The sequence below is a fragment of the Peromyscus eremicus genome, chromosome 9, assembly GCF_949786415.1.
Source record: "Peromyscus eremicus chromosome 9, PerEre_H2_v1, whole genome shotgun sequence".
In the NCBI taxonomy this organism is placed as follows: Eukaryota; Metazoa; Chordata; class Mammalia; order Rodentia; family Cricetidae; genus Peromyscus; species Peromyscus eremicus.
The window spans coordinates 2,787,105-2,803,896 of NC_081425.1; the positions used below are offsets into that span (position 1 = coordinate 2,787,105).

General features: G+C 43.3%; 1 protein-coding gene across 2 annotated transcripts in view; it reads right to left on the bottom strand.

Annotated features, from left to right (window-relative positions):
- The window catches only part of Ubac2 (UBA domain containing 2), a 180,876-nt gene that overhangs the window by 54,794 nt on the left and 109,290 nt on the right, over positions 1–16,792 (bottom strand). Inside the window, exons 5-6 of one of the 2 annotated variants that reach the window (XM_059273177.1) lie at positions 9,127–9,250; positions 4,910–4,957 (exon numbers count right to left, since the gene is read on the bottom strand). In XM_059273177.1, the coding sequence (XP_059129160.1) occupies positions 4,910–4,957; positions 9,127–9,250 (172 nt within the window). The remainder of the gene's footprint in view (positions 1–4,909; positions 4,958–9,126; positions 9,251–16,792) is intronic. The other variant, XM_059273179.1, reaches the window with a different exon arrangement.

Sequence of the window (16,792 nt, forward strand, 5' to 3'; positions counted from 1 at the left end):
TGGCAAGCTCTATGTTAACTGAGAGACCTGCCTCAATACATGATGATTGTTCTCCTCAACAATCTAGAAAGACATCAGTGTTAGCCTGGGCCTTAACACACATGTGCATCCCCCACAAGTATGCTCAAACACATTTAAAAAATACACAAATGTACACACACATTTAACAATTTTTAAGCACTAAAACAAACTAAAATACCCCTTCTATACCAAGCCAAACTTCATAATTCCACTCTTGCAGTCTTTCATAACATCTCATATTTAAATAGAACTATGACAGGAGGAAAAAGTCAACACAAAAGAGCAATGAAACAAGAGTAATCTCAAAGCACACCCTGAGGCCCAGCTGAACCCTTCATCCTTCTAGGCAGCAGGTGAGCCCTCCTCACGGGCCACCAAACGGAACCAAAGGAGTGCTGTTCCCAGCTTCCTGCGGCTCCTGGTAAGCTAGCGATGCCTTTCCCTCCACCTAGGAAAAGGATTTAGTTCACACCCATCTGCGTGACCAGCTGAACACACAGTCGGCTCTTAGGTGGTAAAATGGCATCCCATGTCACTCATCAACCTTTCCTTTAACCACGAGATATTTTAGAACTATATATTAAGAAGCATGGATAAGCCGGGCGGTGGTGGCGCACGCCTTTAATCCCAGCACTCGGGAGGCAGAGCCAGGCGGATCTCTGTGAGTTCGAGGCCAGCCTGGACTACCAAGTGAGTTCCAGGAGAGGCGCAAAGCTACACAGAGAAACCCTGTCTCGAAAAACCAAAAAAAAAAAAAAAAAAAAAAAAAGAAGCATGGATAATCATGTAAGAATAAACAACAACAAGGAGATAAAAACTGTTCCAACTAAAAGAAATCAACTTATAATAAACTAAACTCAAGCCAAAGTTAGCTTTCCAGGAAAGCATGAATAGCTTTTAGTTTCTAAGACAGCAAATAAAAAATAACTTATGTTTTACACCAGTGGTCCCCAACCTTCCTCATGCTGCAACCCTTTAATACAGTTCCTCATGCTGTGGTAACCCCAACCATAAAATTAGTTTGTCAATACTTCCTAACAGTGATTTTGCTACTGTTAAGAATTTTAATGTAAATATTTGATATGCAGGAGATCTGACATACAACCTCTATTGGGGTCATGACCCACAGGTCGAGAATCCCTGTTTTACACACTCTTCCTCCCCACCCCTGGTACTAGGGATTAAACCCAGAATATTATGCATGTTAAGTAAGCACTCTATTATTAAGCACATCCCCAGCCCTGCCCACCTGACCCTAAAATAAAACAAACCACATATTAATTGCCAGAGTTAAGTAAAATTATTTCCCAAACACAGTATTTTTGATACATGATGGCTTCCAATGGTGAAAGTTTAAATACACACACACACACACACACACACACACACACACACACACACACAGAACTAATTATTTATTACATTTATTTATTTTTGTGTGTGTATATGTGTGTGGAGCGTGTGCGCACGTGCCTTGTTCACTGACCGACTTGTAAGAGTCTGCTCTCCCTTTCCTCAATGGTCCCCGGACCGTTCGGCTTGGCAGCAAGTACCCACCAAGCCATTTGGGTGAGGCCACCAATAGGTTTTGTAACATCACCTCACAATAATGAATCCCATCTGCACATTTCTTTCTGGAAGCATGAATTTTAACGTTTAAGTATTTTAGTTAGCATTAAAACCAAAAGAAAAAGGAAGTCAGCTCATCTATAGAGAAAAGGGGAAGTCACACTGAGCAAGAGGCATCTGGATACACTGTGGCTTTGTGACTCTCAGACATGGACCCTAAAGTCAGTTCAGTGGTCAACGAGCGAGACGTTCACAAAGAAGGCTATCGTTCCGTTTTTCCTTGTTGGAGACAGGATCTTACTCTGTAGCCTAAGCTAGCTTTGAACTCACAATCTTCCTGCCTCTACCTCTTGAGTGCTGAAAGAATATAGGAGTGCATCCCCATGCTCTGTTTATAAATTAAGACCCCTTAATAATCATCCTTATCTTTACACCATATTATATATGACATATAGTATCAAAATAAGAATGTGGGCTTTCTTAACAAAGCCAGAAAAAAACAGTATATTGGAAACAAGCATCAACATGTATGGAGCAATATGAAAGAAAACTAGCTACGATCAGTGCTGCTATCGATCATGTTAATTTAATCAGCTAACTAATTAGTACTGGGGTTTGCAAATGCTAGCTATGAGGAAGCCCTACCACACATGCGCAGTTCATGATTATTCATCAGAAATAAACAAGGTGTTATCTAGAAGCTGGAAAATAAAGAGATTAACACGAAGACTTATCAGATTTTTTTCTTTATCATTTGAGATAATTACTGTAAAAGAAGAAAATTCAATTGGTTCATGAATAGTTAATGACAATGTACTCCTCAAAATGCCAAGTCATCATGGAATTCTATTTCAAACACGTCATGGGCCTATTTACTCCTCTGAAAAAAAGGATTTTTACGTTAGAAATTAGTAGATGCCCTCCGATTCCCTTTAAAAAGTTAACTCAGCGTCTGGCTGTTAGAGGCAGACTGGAAGAGACAGGGCTGCAGCATGAGTCCAGAAAGACCAACAGTTGAGAAACGCAGCCTTCAGTTCTAGAACCCTGACTGTCACAGAGTGAAACTTTCTGAGGTGACAGAGGTAAGCACTTAATTTACCACCAGAAGTCTAAAAACAGAATTTCGAGAGAAATGGGACATTTTAAACAAATGTATCACAGTGTGTTATTAAAGAAACGTTACAGCTGGTACATAAACCTGTAGAAAGGTGGTTCTCGTGTTCCTGCATGCTTTAGAACATCTGGAAAGGCGGCTGGAGATCACTGCTGCTAGGTGAAGTAGCCCTCCAAGGACACTGTTCCACATGCAGCTCTCATGGCCAAGCTGGCTGTAGGTGGTGATGAGCCACATTGGGGGAGAGGAGGCCTGGTGGCCCGGAGGCAAAACTGACCCTAGAATGACCCTAAACCATCACAGGTCTCAAGAGTACCAGATGGCTCACAACTGTGATCCCAGCAGGGCAGGACATCTGTGAGCTCAAGGTGAACCTGGGTGCAGAATAAAACCCAGTCTCAAGAAGGGAGGGGAGGGGGGAGGAGAGGAAGAAGGAGAGAGGAGAGAGAAGAGAGAGAGATAAAGAAAGCTATTGGGCTCCAGTCCCTCGATAGCCTTCCCCCAGAGTCCCAGAAGAGACGCTACTGGTGGTGAATTCATCTGAGGGATTCTCTACTAAATCTACATACACAAAATTCTTTAGTCCATATACTTTATTCTTCTGAGTTGGTTGGTTCTCTCTCTACACAGCTTCTTTTCTGCTCTCTTATTTAGCTCCTTTCTTGCCTGATTTCTCTCTATATTTTTCTGCTGTTCCCTCTATGTGCTCTCTTAATTCTCTTTCTCTTAGTTCTGTCCCATCTTGGTCTTTCTCATCTGTCTAGTTCTTTCCCATCTAGCTCCTCTCCCATCTCCTTCTTCCCCATCTCACTCTTCCTCACCTCCCATCTTGTTCTTCTAGTCCTCTCTTCCAGCCCTCCAATCTAGTTCTCCTCCATCTCAATTCCTTCCCCTCCAGTTCTTACCCATCTAGTTCTTCCATTCTCTTTTTTCTTCTCTGTCCTTGCTCTGAAAATAAAACTGCCTTTTATTTTTATCCCTTTGGCGGGTATCTCTCCAAGCTATCTCTGCTCCCGCCGTTTCTGGCAGGGCAGAGGAAGTGTGCTTGGTCACTAGGCAACTTCCATCACAGCTAGACGTACCTGTGAATAGGAACCCTTTAGTTCTGAGTTAATTGTTAAGGGTGGATCTAAAACTAGAGATAAGACTTTGGAAAGGAGAAAGTTAAGCTTAATTAGCCCATCCACCAGGCCTTCTCAAACAGATAGTCTGGATACTTAAGTCTGTTCTTAGAGAATCTGTGAGGTATCTCAGATAAGATACTTTTGTCCATCCGGAGATGGTCCTGGCCAGATGCTGCTAATGACGATAATCACAGAAAGGCCTGAAGTTAGGGATTCTGGCTGCGTTACTGTATAGAAGGTTATCTAAATATTCCATTAATAGAGGGGAAACTGTGCCCAATGAATGATGGAAAGGCTACAACAGCACGTGAGAAATTCATAGCAGGAAACAGCTAATAATCAAAAGCCAATGTCACCAAGACTCCTTGAGCCTCAGGTTGACCTCTGGAAGGCCCTTGGCTTCTTCCAGGCATTAGCTTGTCAAAATCAGCTGAAATCCTACTTCATATTATTGCGGTTTGCAGCAAAGAGAGAGGAGAGAGGGGAGGGGGAAGAGGGACAGAAATAAGAACCAGCTGCCTCAGGAGCTCTGAAGGCCTCACTATGGGGTCCTGAGTAAACCATGAAATAAGGAGGAGACAAGTCTTCATGTTGGTCCACAGAATTTTGGCTGTAAGCACATGAGCTAAGGGAAGGGAAGGACCGAATTCTATATGAAATGACTTAGCTTGGAGTTTAAAGAGAGACATGAGAAGGCTTCAAAACACCTCAAGGTGGCCCAAAGTCATACTCCTTCAGAAAACAAGGGTCCGGGTGACTTATTGACAGGGTCTGCAGTGGGAGTGTAAATATTTGTCTCCCCCTTTGATACTGTGCACATTTCTATAAACCCATTCTGTAATTTTCTTACTTTTTTCAAAAGAGATTAAAATATTTTTATATACACTAGTTACAAATTTATTTTCACAAATTTAGAGGTTTACATCCAAGTCATGAAGCATCAATCTCAACCTCATGCTTTAAATTTCTTTTAAAATATTTCCTACAGTGCAATGAATTTTTGTGGACATGGGAGAGAGAAGGAAACCTCCAGATTAGAAAACCCAAACCAGGGAAAAGAGGTTAAAAAAATGACACTTACAAGTCCACTTATGGCTACAATCCAGATGTAGGAACCAGAGGTGAAAAGCTACAAAAGAAAACAAAAGGCAACTAAACATGAAATCCAGCTACCAGCCACATCACACTTAATTTCACACACTACAGTGGTGACTACAGGAATTACACATTAATCATTCATGGCATAATTTAGGGAAGCAATTTGAAAGTGAAAGAATAGCAATTCTGTTTATTTAAAAGAAAATAAGATGTTAATCTTTCCACCAAAGACTCCAGGCTTTCTGTAGCTGATAACACATGTGTTGAATCTGGCCCCTGACATGCAAAGAAAAGTAACTGAATTTTAAGCACATTCTCACTTACAAGCAGGCTTTAGAACTGACTTACAGTAAACAACTAGAAATAAATAATTAGCATTAATAATGTAGAAGTAATAGTTATTGTCCATACTCAGTGATAGGTAATGATCTATAATAGCTGTTTATACAACTTTCCCATTTTAATTTCTCATCATTGCTTTGTGTACATTTAGATGGAGAACTTGCCAGCATCTAAGTGCACACCCAACAGCACCCTTTTTCAGGGATGAAAACTCTCACTCTAGTTCACCCAAGGTAAGAGTAAGTTAGTAGCTCCAGGTCCTCTGCATGTATTCTAGCTTTAGTTTGGTACTTTCGTGGGACTCCTTAATGTGTGAACGAGTGGGTCTCTGATTCTCATGACTTCTCTCGGGGCTCTTTTCCTTCTGTTGCTTTGCCTTGCTCAGCTTCCTTGTGATGTTTTTTTGTTTTATCTTATTATATTTTATTTTGTTAAAAAGTAAAATAAAGTTGTTAAAATTGGAAAAAAAAAAGAGTATGCTAGTAGAAACAAAGTTTTAACTGATGCAAAGGTATGAAGGGTATTAGAATTAGGCCTCATGAAATTTCTTCTTAGAGATGTGCTCAGGGTTCTAAAACAAAACAACAACAAAAATCACAAGGCATCTCCAAGTGTCCTACTAGAATGAGAGGCTCTGCGGCTTCTTGTTTAGTTTGGGAAGGTTCGGGTGGGCGCTGCAGGACCATGGAGAAAGGAGGAGGACACTGAAACAGCACAGCTCAGATTCACTGCTCACACTGCACTAGATGGGAACTTCAGGGTTCTGCAAACGTAACACAGAAACACACAACACAGACAGACATGGAGGGAAAGAGTCTGCAGGCTTTGCTCCAGTGCCAGCCCACAGGGAAGGAACAGTGGCTGCCACTGCTCACTTGGCCTGCCATCGGGCGTGAAGCTAGGTCGCTGTATACCCAGCTCTCATAAGCAAGATGAGGACTATGTGGACAAGCAGTTCCTCTTGTGAGAGGAGGGATCCAAGAGTAGCCATCATTTTCTAGAGCCAGGTACTGCTCTCCAGGCATTTCATAGACTTACTCAGATTTCTCATCAGCCAACGAGGAAAGTACACTGAGTACTTTCCCTGGGTCAGGCAGCTACAGGAGGTGTGACTGGCGTGTTCTGCCCATGACTCTGTGCTCGCCATCCATCTGCCTCTCATATACAAGTAAAGTAGCCTGTCATTCTGTCAGTAAGAGAATAGTTTCTTTGGTCTCTGACATCCCTTGCCTTAGTACCAAGTTTCTGCTTGCATTCTGAAAGGGTATGAATGTGCCTCTGGGCTGGATTCCTCTGGCTTACATCTGTGTCCCCAAACAGGCACTCTGGCTCTTATGACGATTAAAGTTATTTGCCTGCCCATCCACCCGTCTTATATTCCTTGCTTCAAGTATCCGTGATGGGGAGAGAGAAAGCCAGAGAAATATGCATGAAGTGAGCTGGAGTTGCAAGGAGATGGCTCAGTGCATAACTGCCTGCCACACCGCTATAAAGACCTGAGTTCAGATCCAGAACACATAGAAGGTCAGCACTGTCATGGATGAATGTAACCATCACTGGGAGAGGGGAGGAGCAGAACTGATGAACTTCCGGTTCGGTGAAAGACCCCCATCTCAAAAAACAAAGCAATCAAGAAACACATAGAAGCCGGGCAGTGGTGGCACATGCCTTTAATCCCAGCACTCAGGAAGCAGAGCCAGGTGGATCTCTGTGAGTTCCAGGCCAGCCTGGGCTACAGAGTGAGATCCAGGACAGGCACCCTGTCTTAAAAAAACAAAAACAAAAACAAAAAAAACAAAAACAAAAAAACAAAAAAAAAAAAAAAAACAAAAAAAGAAAAAAAAAAGAAAGAAAAAGAAAACACATCGAGTCTACCTTTGGTTTCCATACACATGTGCACACACCTACGGTAACAAGTGGAACACACAAACACACACATGGAATATGAAGAAAACCTAGCGTGTATGGAGGAAAGGAAAGGATAAAAACTTCAAACATTCTGACCAAGCGGCGGGCAAGTATGGAAGTGGTGCTGGATGGACAAGGGCCCAGGCGTCACTCTCGAGAAGGACTAGACTGTGTCAAGAGGCGCAGGAGGCACCTCCACTTCCACTTAACGACGCCACCTCCTACCTAACAAAGCCAGTGCAAGTCTTATGAGAACAGGAGAAATTTACACTGATTTGGAAGCCTATCTGAGGCAGTGAGACTGACATTTCTGCCTCTGGGCAGGGCTATGAGGCTATACGTCACCAAGCCGAAAATCCCCATGGTCCTAACGGCTTCCGCCCACCCATAACTGATAAAGGAACGCCCTTGCTGTCCTTAATGCCGTCACCAAACATCAGAGCTGGGGGAACTAGAAGGTCACCACGAGACTCAAAGGGTTTTGGAACTTGGCACACATTTCACTGCCAGAGAAAGCCATAGCAGGACAGAGTGAGGAGCGACCCATGTGTCATGGTCTGAAAGAGGAGTAAACACACCATGGTGAGGAAGCACCTATCACTGACAGTGTAACAGACAGTGACTGGAGAACTGGAGGAGATGTTAGGTGACAAGGGGAGGAGGAGGAGGAGGAGGAGGTACTTCGTGTGAAGCTGGCATCTGGCCTGGTATGTGGGGGAGAAGGAACATTAAGAGTGTTGTTTGGGGGAATCAAAGGCCAAGCTACAGAGGGTGCCACAGGAAGCCACAGACTACTCAAAAGCTGTGAGAGGAAAAGAAAAGAAAGTGCCAGAGAGAGTGCAGACGGAACTGGAGAGCACCGTTCTCCAGCACAGGCCTGAGGCTGCGAGACCTCGGGTACACACTGGGTGCTAGGGGAGATGACCTTGACATTTTAAGTTCTCATGTCAGACAAAGGCTCTGGTGGCTTCACAGCAAGGCAGTCGTAAAGCATGACCCTGCCACCATGTCTGCTCAGATACAGACGAACCAAAGTGGGCAATGCCACATCTACCTTCCCTCCTTTGCAGAAGGGGAGCATGTTGGACATTGAACCTGGGGTCATGGACATGCTAGGCAAGAATTTTACCACTGAGAGGTATCTCTAGGTCTCTTTCCCTTTAAAAATGATTTGTATTCTTTTTAACTGCATGTATATGTGTGTATCTATGTGTGAGTGCAGGGACCTGCAGAGGCCAGATGAGGATCAGATCTCCTGGAGCTGGAGTTACAAGCAGTTATGAGCTGCCTGAAGTAGGGTATGAGGGGGTGCTGGGAACTGACCTTGGGTCCTCTGCAAGAGCAGTACACACCCTTAACTGCGCCATCTCTCCAGTCCCTCCTTTTTTCTTGAATCTTGAGATGGGGTCTTACTCAGTTGTCCAGGGTGCCTCTGAACTTATTCTGTAGCCCATTCTCGCCTTGAATCTAAAATCCTCCTGCTTCAGCCTCTGAGTATTACAGACTCAGCTTGATAATGCTTCTTGCAAACTCCACCGCTTAGATGTGCAAAGCATGCTGGGTTTCTTCATAGCCTTATATGTGACTCTGATGTTGATTTTCCACTTTCCACTCTTCTCATTTTTTCCACTTCACACTATGATTCTTAAATGTAGTTACATACAACTGCATGATTAAATAAAAAATATTTTCCACTGATACAAATTACAGTGAAAGCTTTAACGCTTTTATCAGATTTCTAAAGGCTATGAAAGTGTTCTAGTACCTTTTACACCTTGATGTTCTCACTCTGTAACACTTCCTCTGAGCACCTGATACAGATCATGAAGCCAGATTTATGGAAACATTATTTAAGGAGAAAAGACAAAAGAAGAAAAAGCAAAATGAAACAAAAAACAAAACCCACCCAGATCTGGTTAGAGAAATGTGGACATGAAATGTATACTGTACCTGTAGTCCCAATATATAAATCAGTGTCTTGTTTGTGATGGACAACGGGCCCAGGATTTGTGCCACTTGGACTCTTGGGATGGAGCGGTAAAACGGTACAAAGAGAGCAAACACGGGCGCCAGGCTATGGAAACAAACAAAGAAAGCTACCGTGAGAACAGATTCCAAACACTGGCCGAGACATCTGAAGCAGCGCCACTCACACTCGCTGGTGTGAGATACGCACATCGGTTTCCAAACATCCATCGTAGGCAGACAATGGTCTAGTGTGTGTAACACCTTAAGACCAATTATAAGGCACTGTGAGTACACAAACTAGACGCTATGTTCCATTCCCATGAATGGCCTGAAATCTGACAAGAGACTACAGACAGCATTGGAATCTTTCATGGTCAAACACAAAGTCACAGCAGAATTTGGCCGGTCATCCAGCACGGCACCAGACACCTCTTACCACTCCTGCTCTCTATTCCTCAAATTTCTTCCTCTTTTTTTCTTAAATTCTTTTCCTTAAGGGGTTCTCAACAACTCCTCACACCACCCTGCCCCTTCCGGGGCTCCCCTGTTTCTGTTCTTGCTTTAGTATCTCCCTGAACAGTGCTCTCTGTGGCTCCAACCAGGGAAATGAGGTTGGTCCTAACTGTGGCAGTACCAGGCTCTGGAACCAACTTGATGCCTTCCCTTTGGTATTTGAATCAGTCACATGTGCCCTACCCTTGATTCTCTCTAATCACATGGTCACACCCCTGGTAGAAGTTTCACTGTAAAGCAACAGCTCTTCCTGCTAGGTCCTAGGTCTGTGCAGAAGACAGGTGTCTGATCAGTCACTGGGCCGCCTGAGTCTCCCTCTCCACAGCATCCCAGTGCCCCAACCTGAAGTGTAAATAGCACTGCACTTCCACAGCTGGCCCCACCCAAGTGCACTCTTGCCAGCTCCCCTCCTCTCTGTAACTCACCCAGTGGCTGGCCAGATGCAGACTCCTCTGGCTGGTACGGGTAGTCCTTCCTAGAGCTTCCTTTCACTCCCTGCTTAGCAAACTCTTCTCACATGGCTCTGCTAGGGTTTCTCTGACCCCTCCTGGTAGGTAGCAGCTCTCCTCTTTGCCCAGAGTCATGCCAGTCTGGCTGTTTTAGTGAGCTGACTTTCATCAGGTGGGCACTGAGTAGCAGGTGAAAGAGGATGCCCAGCACAGGGTCCATCTGCACCATGAGCAAGCAGCAGCCCTCACCTCAGGACCTCCTCCTACCACTGCAAATTCACGCTCTTCACAGGGCATGTACGCACGCATGCATGAGCTGTGTGTGTGTGTGTGTGTGTGTGTGTGTGTGTGTGTGTGTGTGTGTCTGTCTGTCTGTCTGCCTGTCTCTCTCCTTCTCTCTTTGTGTACATGCATGTATAAGAGCGGAATGGTTTGGGCATATACCCTTATAACCATTTTCATTAAACACTTGATTGGCCAATATTTTCCAATTTTGGAAACAACATCAGCACAAAAATAATTTCATGATCATGAGGAAAATACAAGAACTACTTCTCACTTGCATAAAGAAATATTTTCACAGTACCCCATGCCACCCCATTACACAGTACCCTTCTTAGTCTTTTATACATTTTCTGATTCTGATAGCAACTATGTTATAAAAATCTTCCTTCTCAATTATACTATTAAAACAAAACCAATACAGACACAAGCAAGAAATGGGGGGAGAGAGAGAACATAAACTTTATAAAGCAGCTTTAATAGGTACTAACAAGAATAACACACCACACACATTAAAAAAAAAACACAAATGCAAAAATCATCAGTAAAATACTAGCAAAATGAATACCAGCACATATCTAGATCGTCCACCACAATCAAGCTGGCTTTATCTGGGAAAAGTAGAATTGATTCAACATATAAGTCAATAAATATAATAAATGATAAATGGACTTAAAGACAAAAATCAAATGATCATCTCAATAGATGCAGAAAAGGCTTTTGATAAAACCTAACATGCTTTCATGATAAAAGTCCCAGAGAGAGAGTAGGACTGGAGGGAACATACCTCAAAATACTAAAGGCTGAATATGACAGACCCACAGCCAACATCATCCGAAATTGAGAACTTGAAGCAATCCCATTAAAGTCAAGAATTAGGCAGGGCTGTCCACTATCCCTACTCCTTTTCAATATAATGCTAGAAGTACTAGCTGGAGGGAGAAGGCAAGAGAAACAATTAAAGGGATACAAATAGGACAATAAGTCAAATTATCTCTATTTGATACATGAGATCCCAAAAATCCCACCAGAGACCTTCCAGAAATAATTTCATCAAAGTGGCAGGTTACAAAAACAACTTACAAATTGTTTATCCACAACATTCTTTGCAGAAATAGAAAAAGAATTCTAAAATTCAAATGGAACCAGAAGACCCTAGAGAGCCAAAGCAATCCTCAACAAAAAGAATGCTGGAGGGATTGCTATTCCAGACTTCAAGATATACAACACAGCTATCATAATAAAAACAGTACGGTACTGGCACAAAAATAGACATGTAAACCAGTGGAACAAAACAGAAGTCCCAACGTGTGTCCTCGTAAGTACAGCCAGCCATCTGATATTTGATGGAGACAAGAAGCATACACTGAAGAAACACAGCACCTTCAACACCCCGTACAGGGAAATCTGGATGCCTGTTCACATGCAGAAGGATGGAATTAGACCCAATTCTCTCACCCTGCACAAAAGTTAGACCCAAGTGAATGAAAAATCTCAATTTGAAACCTGGGACTCTAAAATTTCTAGAAGAAAACATCTGCAGTATCCTACATGATACAGGATAAGGAAAGGACTTTCTGAACAGGACTCTACTTGCCAAGGAACTAAGCCAACAACTGACAACTAGGTCTTCATAAAATCAAAGAGCTTCTACACAGCTATAAGTGAAGTGTGAAGTGTAGAAGAGAAAGCCCCCCTCTGTAAGTGAAGAAGAAACCCATAAAATGGGAGAGAATATTTGCCAGCCCTAAATTTGACAGAAGATTAATACAACCCAATTGAAAATGGGCTATGGATCTGAACAGAGAGCTCTCAGTAGAAGAAATAAAAACTGGTAAGAAATACCTCAAAGTGTGTTCATCACCCTTAACAATTAGGGAAATGCAAATTAAACAACTTTTGAGGTTTCATCTCACTCCAGTCAGAATGGCTAGGATGTTAGTGAGAAGGAGGTACCTCACTGTTGGTAGGAGTGTAAATTGGTACAGTGGCTCTGGAAATTGGTACGGAGAATCACCAAAAACTACAAATGAATCTACCATATGGCCTAGCTATTCCACTCCTTGGCATATGCTGAAAGGACCAACATTGTACTCCATACATACTTAAGTCACCTATTGCTATGTTCATTGCTTTCCATTCATAATAGCCAGGAAATGGAAACAACCTAAACGTCCTTCAATAGATGAACGAATAATGAAAACATGGTACATAGACACAGAGGAATACTAGTCAGCTGTAAAGAAAAATGAAATCATGAAAATTTGCAGGTAAATCGATGAACCTAGAAAAGATATTAAATGAGGTAACCCAGACAAACACTACACGATCTCTCACATCTGTGGTCCTTAATTCCAAGTCTTCAGATGTGAGCACATAAACTGGATTAAAAAGTATGAAAGGACCATGACAGAAGTTGGGGTGGCAGAGAGGGGACAGCAGGACACACAGATGATGCGGAGTAGTATAGGGAGTGACAATGGGGGAGGGGCTCCACCTGGAGAGGAGGGAGGAATGTCACAACGGTAGGAGGGACAATAACATCAAGGATGTCTGATAAAGCCTCAAGGAATTATAATATTCGATACCTAAAATTATGCACACAATATACACATCTAAGTACATGTATAGATATACATGTGTGCGCCACGCACACGCACACGCACGTACACACACACACATACACATCTTAAGGGAAGTTAAGCCACTTGGGCTGACAATGCTCTCCACAAGAACCACAGACTAACAAAAACCCAGTATCAGACATGAAGGACTGGTCAGGATAGTCTGAATGACTCCCAAAACAAGAGATTATCAATGCAGCCCTTGGTCGCCTCTCAGAGGTTGAGGGTGGCCCCTACTGCTGGAGACACTCAGATGACTTGAGCTGGATGAGACCTGAAAGCATCTTTCCTGTGGTCTAGTTGCCAGGGTTGCCAGGGTTGGGAGGGGGCGACTGCACAGTCCTACCCAGCTTCAGTGTCTATGAAGCACGACAACTACCATCACCGCAAAACACGCATGAAGGAGCAGGAAGTAGCAACCACCAGCTGTCTGATAAACCTAAGGTCCACTCAACAGGAGGGGAACCATTCCGGGTACTGGAATCCTAGTCATCTTCCCTGGGCTAGTGAGGTCATGGACCTTAGAACAGAATCTACTATCAACACTTTGCTAGACCAGCATTATTCCTTACTACATTCTAAATCTTATCCTTACACCACAGGTAAGTGCAGCTAAAGCCCCTCATCAAAGAAGCCTGTCTTTACAGCACACAGAGACCATCACAAAAAACCACAAGAGAATACAACACAGGGATCAACAGATCTTGGGAAGCCAGGCCCAGAGGATGGAACATCATATGGATCAAGGCTTTTTCAGACACCTTGATGTCATTGTCCCTCCTACCATCCTGACATTCCTCCCTCCCTCCAGCTGGAGCCCCTCCCCCATTGTTACTCCCTGTGTCCTAGGATCTATGTCACAGCTCCTGCAGCTATGGCTCAGGGATCATCCTGAAGAGGGGCAGATGACTGCCAGAAGACCAGGAAATCTGGTCTCCCCTGAAAGTCTCCCCTGAAAATGGCTGCCTACACTAGACCAGATTGCAATATCAATAGATACATTAATGTAGGTGGGAGAAATCCACAAAGTCCAGCCCCTGGACAAAGAACCTTGGCAACTGTTGACTGCGGGAGAAGAATATCCTCTCCCAGGGATGAGCCCTCTTATTGGCTGGCAAATGCAGAGCGGTCAGCCTTGAAACCATATATACACAACAACAAACGAGGGAGGACTCAGGAAGTTGTATTATATACATTTGGGCATACACAAATACATGTAACATATAGTCAAAGAAAACGGATATCAACTTGAGAGGGGGCACAGAAGTGGTCCAAGGGAGAGGAGCTGGAAGGGGCTGGAGGGGCATTTTATTTCAATTAATTTTTTCAAAAAGTAAAAATGAAATGAAATAAAAATTGAAAAGTAAAAATAAAAATGAAAATTTTAAGTAAAATTAAAAATTAAAATTAAAGAAAGAATGGAACACCTGCTGAAAGCAGACAGACTGCTGTGAACACTTCCGCGTAAACACTGGATCACACCTGGGGGACAAGGCGTGTGGGGCAGTGGAGGCCGGGAGTGCAGGTCTGTGCACATCCAGCAGGGCAACCGCGGCCTGGTCAGCCGCCTGGTGAGCCACCCGGTCAGCTGCCCCGGTCAGCCGCCCCGGTCAGCCACGGCTCCTCTACTCCTCCCCGCCTTGGCGCCTCACACGGTACTGCTTAGGAGCATATGCAATTTGGGGGGAAAATAACCCTTACTTTTGAAAATTTTGCTTTGAGTCAGGGTCTTATTATGTATTCCAAGTTCCCCAACGCTGAAATTACATGTGTATACCATTACACCCAGCTACGACCCACACCTTAATTAACTCTTATTAGTTTTAAATTTTTTATATTACATTATAATCCCAAGAGAAAGAATTATAACTGGCTTAGTTTTATATTGTCTTAAGGTTAATAAAGATATTCACATTCACATTCACAGACATTTACACCCAGTTTTGGGTGGATTAAAAAACAAAAACAAAAACAAATCAACTTCTAAATGTGACACAAAAGAATGATATTTTGCCTAACCATACCCTAAACACAGTTGATTAAGCAGCTGTGATTTCTTTTCATTGAGGAGAACAAGTTAGTCATTTGTAGGCTTAAAACCCTCCAAGGGCACCCTACCTCAAAGTAAAGCCCAAAGTCAAACCTGGCCCCATGGTGCCCACTCGCACCTACCTGGTCTTGAACTCTGAGACAGAAACTTGCTCAGAGCAGCCCTCCCTGACCACACAGCAGGGTCACCCTACTCCGTGTTCCCTGCTCCGGCCCATCTCTCTCCTCACACCTGTTGCCTCCTAGTCTGGGATCCACACATGTAGCACTTCTCTTACCGGCCACAACACAAAGACAAGGCCAGGGCCTTCAGCCTTTAAATGTTTAGAAAGTATTATTACTGTGGGGGAGGAGTCAGAAGACAACTTTTGGGCATTCTCTTTCCTCTGTGGGTTCCAGGGACTGCACTCTGGTCACTAGGCTTGGTAGTAAACACTTCCTACCTACTGAGATATCTCACTGCTCAACCTTGGCCATTTCTGTTTACCACGTTATCCTTACTCTCTAAAGCTGAATATTCTGAACACATATTTGTAGAACAAATGAATCTTCCCTTCAACTGGTAGAAGAGCACAGTAGAACTTGCCTTTGCCACATATCTATAAAAACAAACAAACAAACAAGAAAACCTTCCTGGGTCTGGAGAGATGGCTCAGCAGCTAAGAGCACTCACTGAGGACCTGGGTTCAGTTCCCAGCACCCACACCCGGTATCTTACAACCGCCCATAACTCTAGCTCCAAGGGATCACATACCCTCTTCTGGTCTCCATGGGCACCTGCACATATGTGGCATTCACTCATATAGACACACGCATACGTATAAATTAAAATAAATTTTTAAAAAAATGATAAAACTCTGCTTTGTTAGACAACTGCATTGGGGAGCTCCCTTGCCACACCCAAACATATGCTCTCGGTTCACAGAAACTCTTCTGTTTACATTTCTCAACAAGTGCAACATGAAAATGTTATTAAATAGCATGAAGCACAGTGCTTACTTGAGGTCACATGTTAACACAACTCCCGCCCTCCCAGAAGAAAAGACAGACATTTCAGTGCCCACAGCTCAAACCTTACCCAGCAAGAGAAGTACAAAAACCCCTTAAACACTGATCGCTGTGTCATTTCAAACGATGACTAAACACTAGACCACATGCAGAAACACGGCAAAGGCACTCATTTTAAACCAGGACTATCTGGGTTGTTTGGCAGAAATTCTGTGTTGCTATTTCTATATACACAAGGCTTCACAGAATACCATAATGTTATTAGTCACTGACCAGTTTTTCTCTTTTCCTTATTTTCTGACAACATCTGCTCTTTACACTGGCAACAACCATTCACACTGACCTTTCACACAGTGTCAACAGCTAACCCTGGAAGTCTTATCTTAAGCAATGAATAGAAGCACAAAACAGAAAATAAGTTAGTACATAATTGATTCCTTATTCTAGTATCATTACCAGTTAGCGAGTGGCTACTACACACTCATGACCACACTTCAGAGAGCAAATAAAACACTTCACACAAATGTCTACCTCACTTGTGTGGGACACTGAGTCCATTGGTGTGCTATCTCAGGTGTGGCCACAGCATCATCTGCAGGCTACTGCCTCTTCTTTATACACTTGTGAGACTACTCCTATACCAAAGAAAGGATGGATCCACCAGGTGTAGTGGCGCATTCCCTTAATCCCACAACTCAGGAGGCAAAGGCAGACCAATCTCTA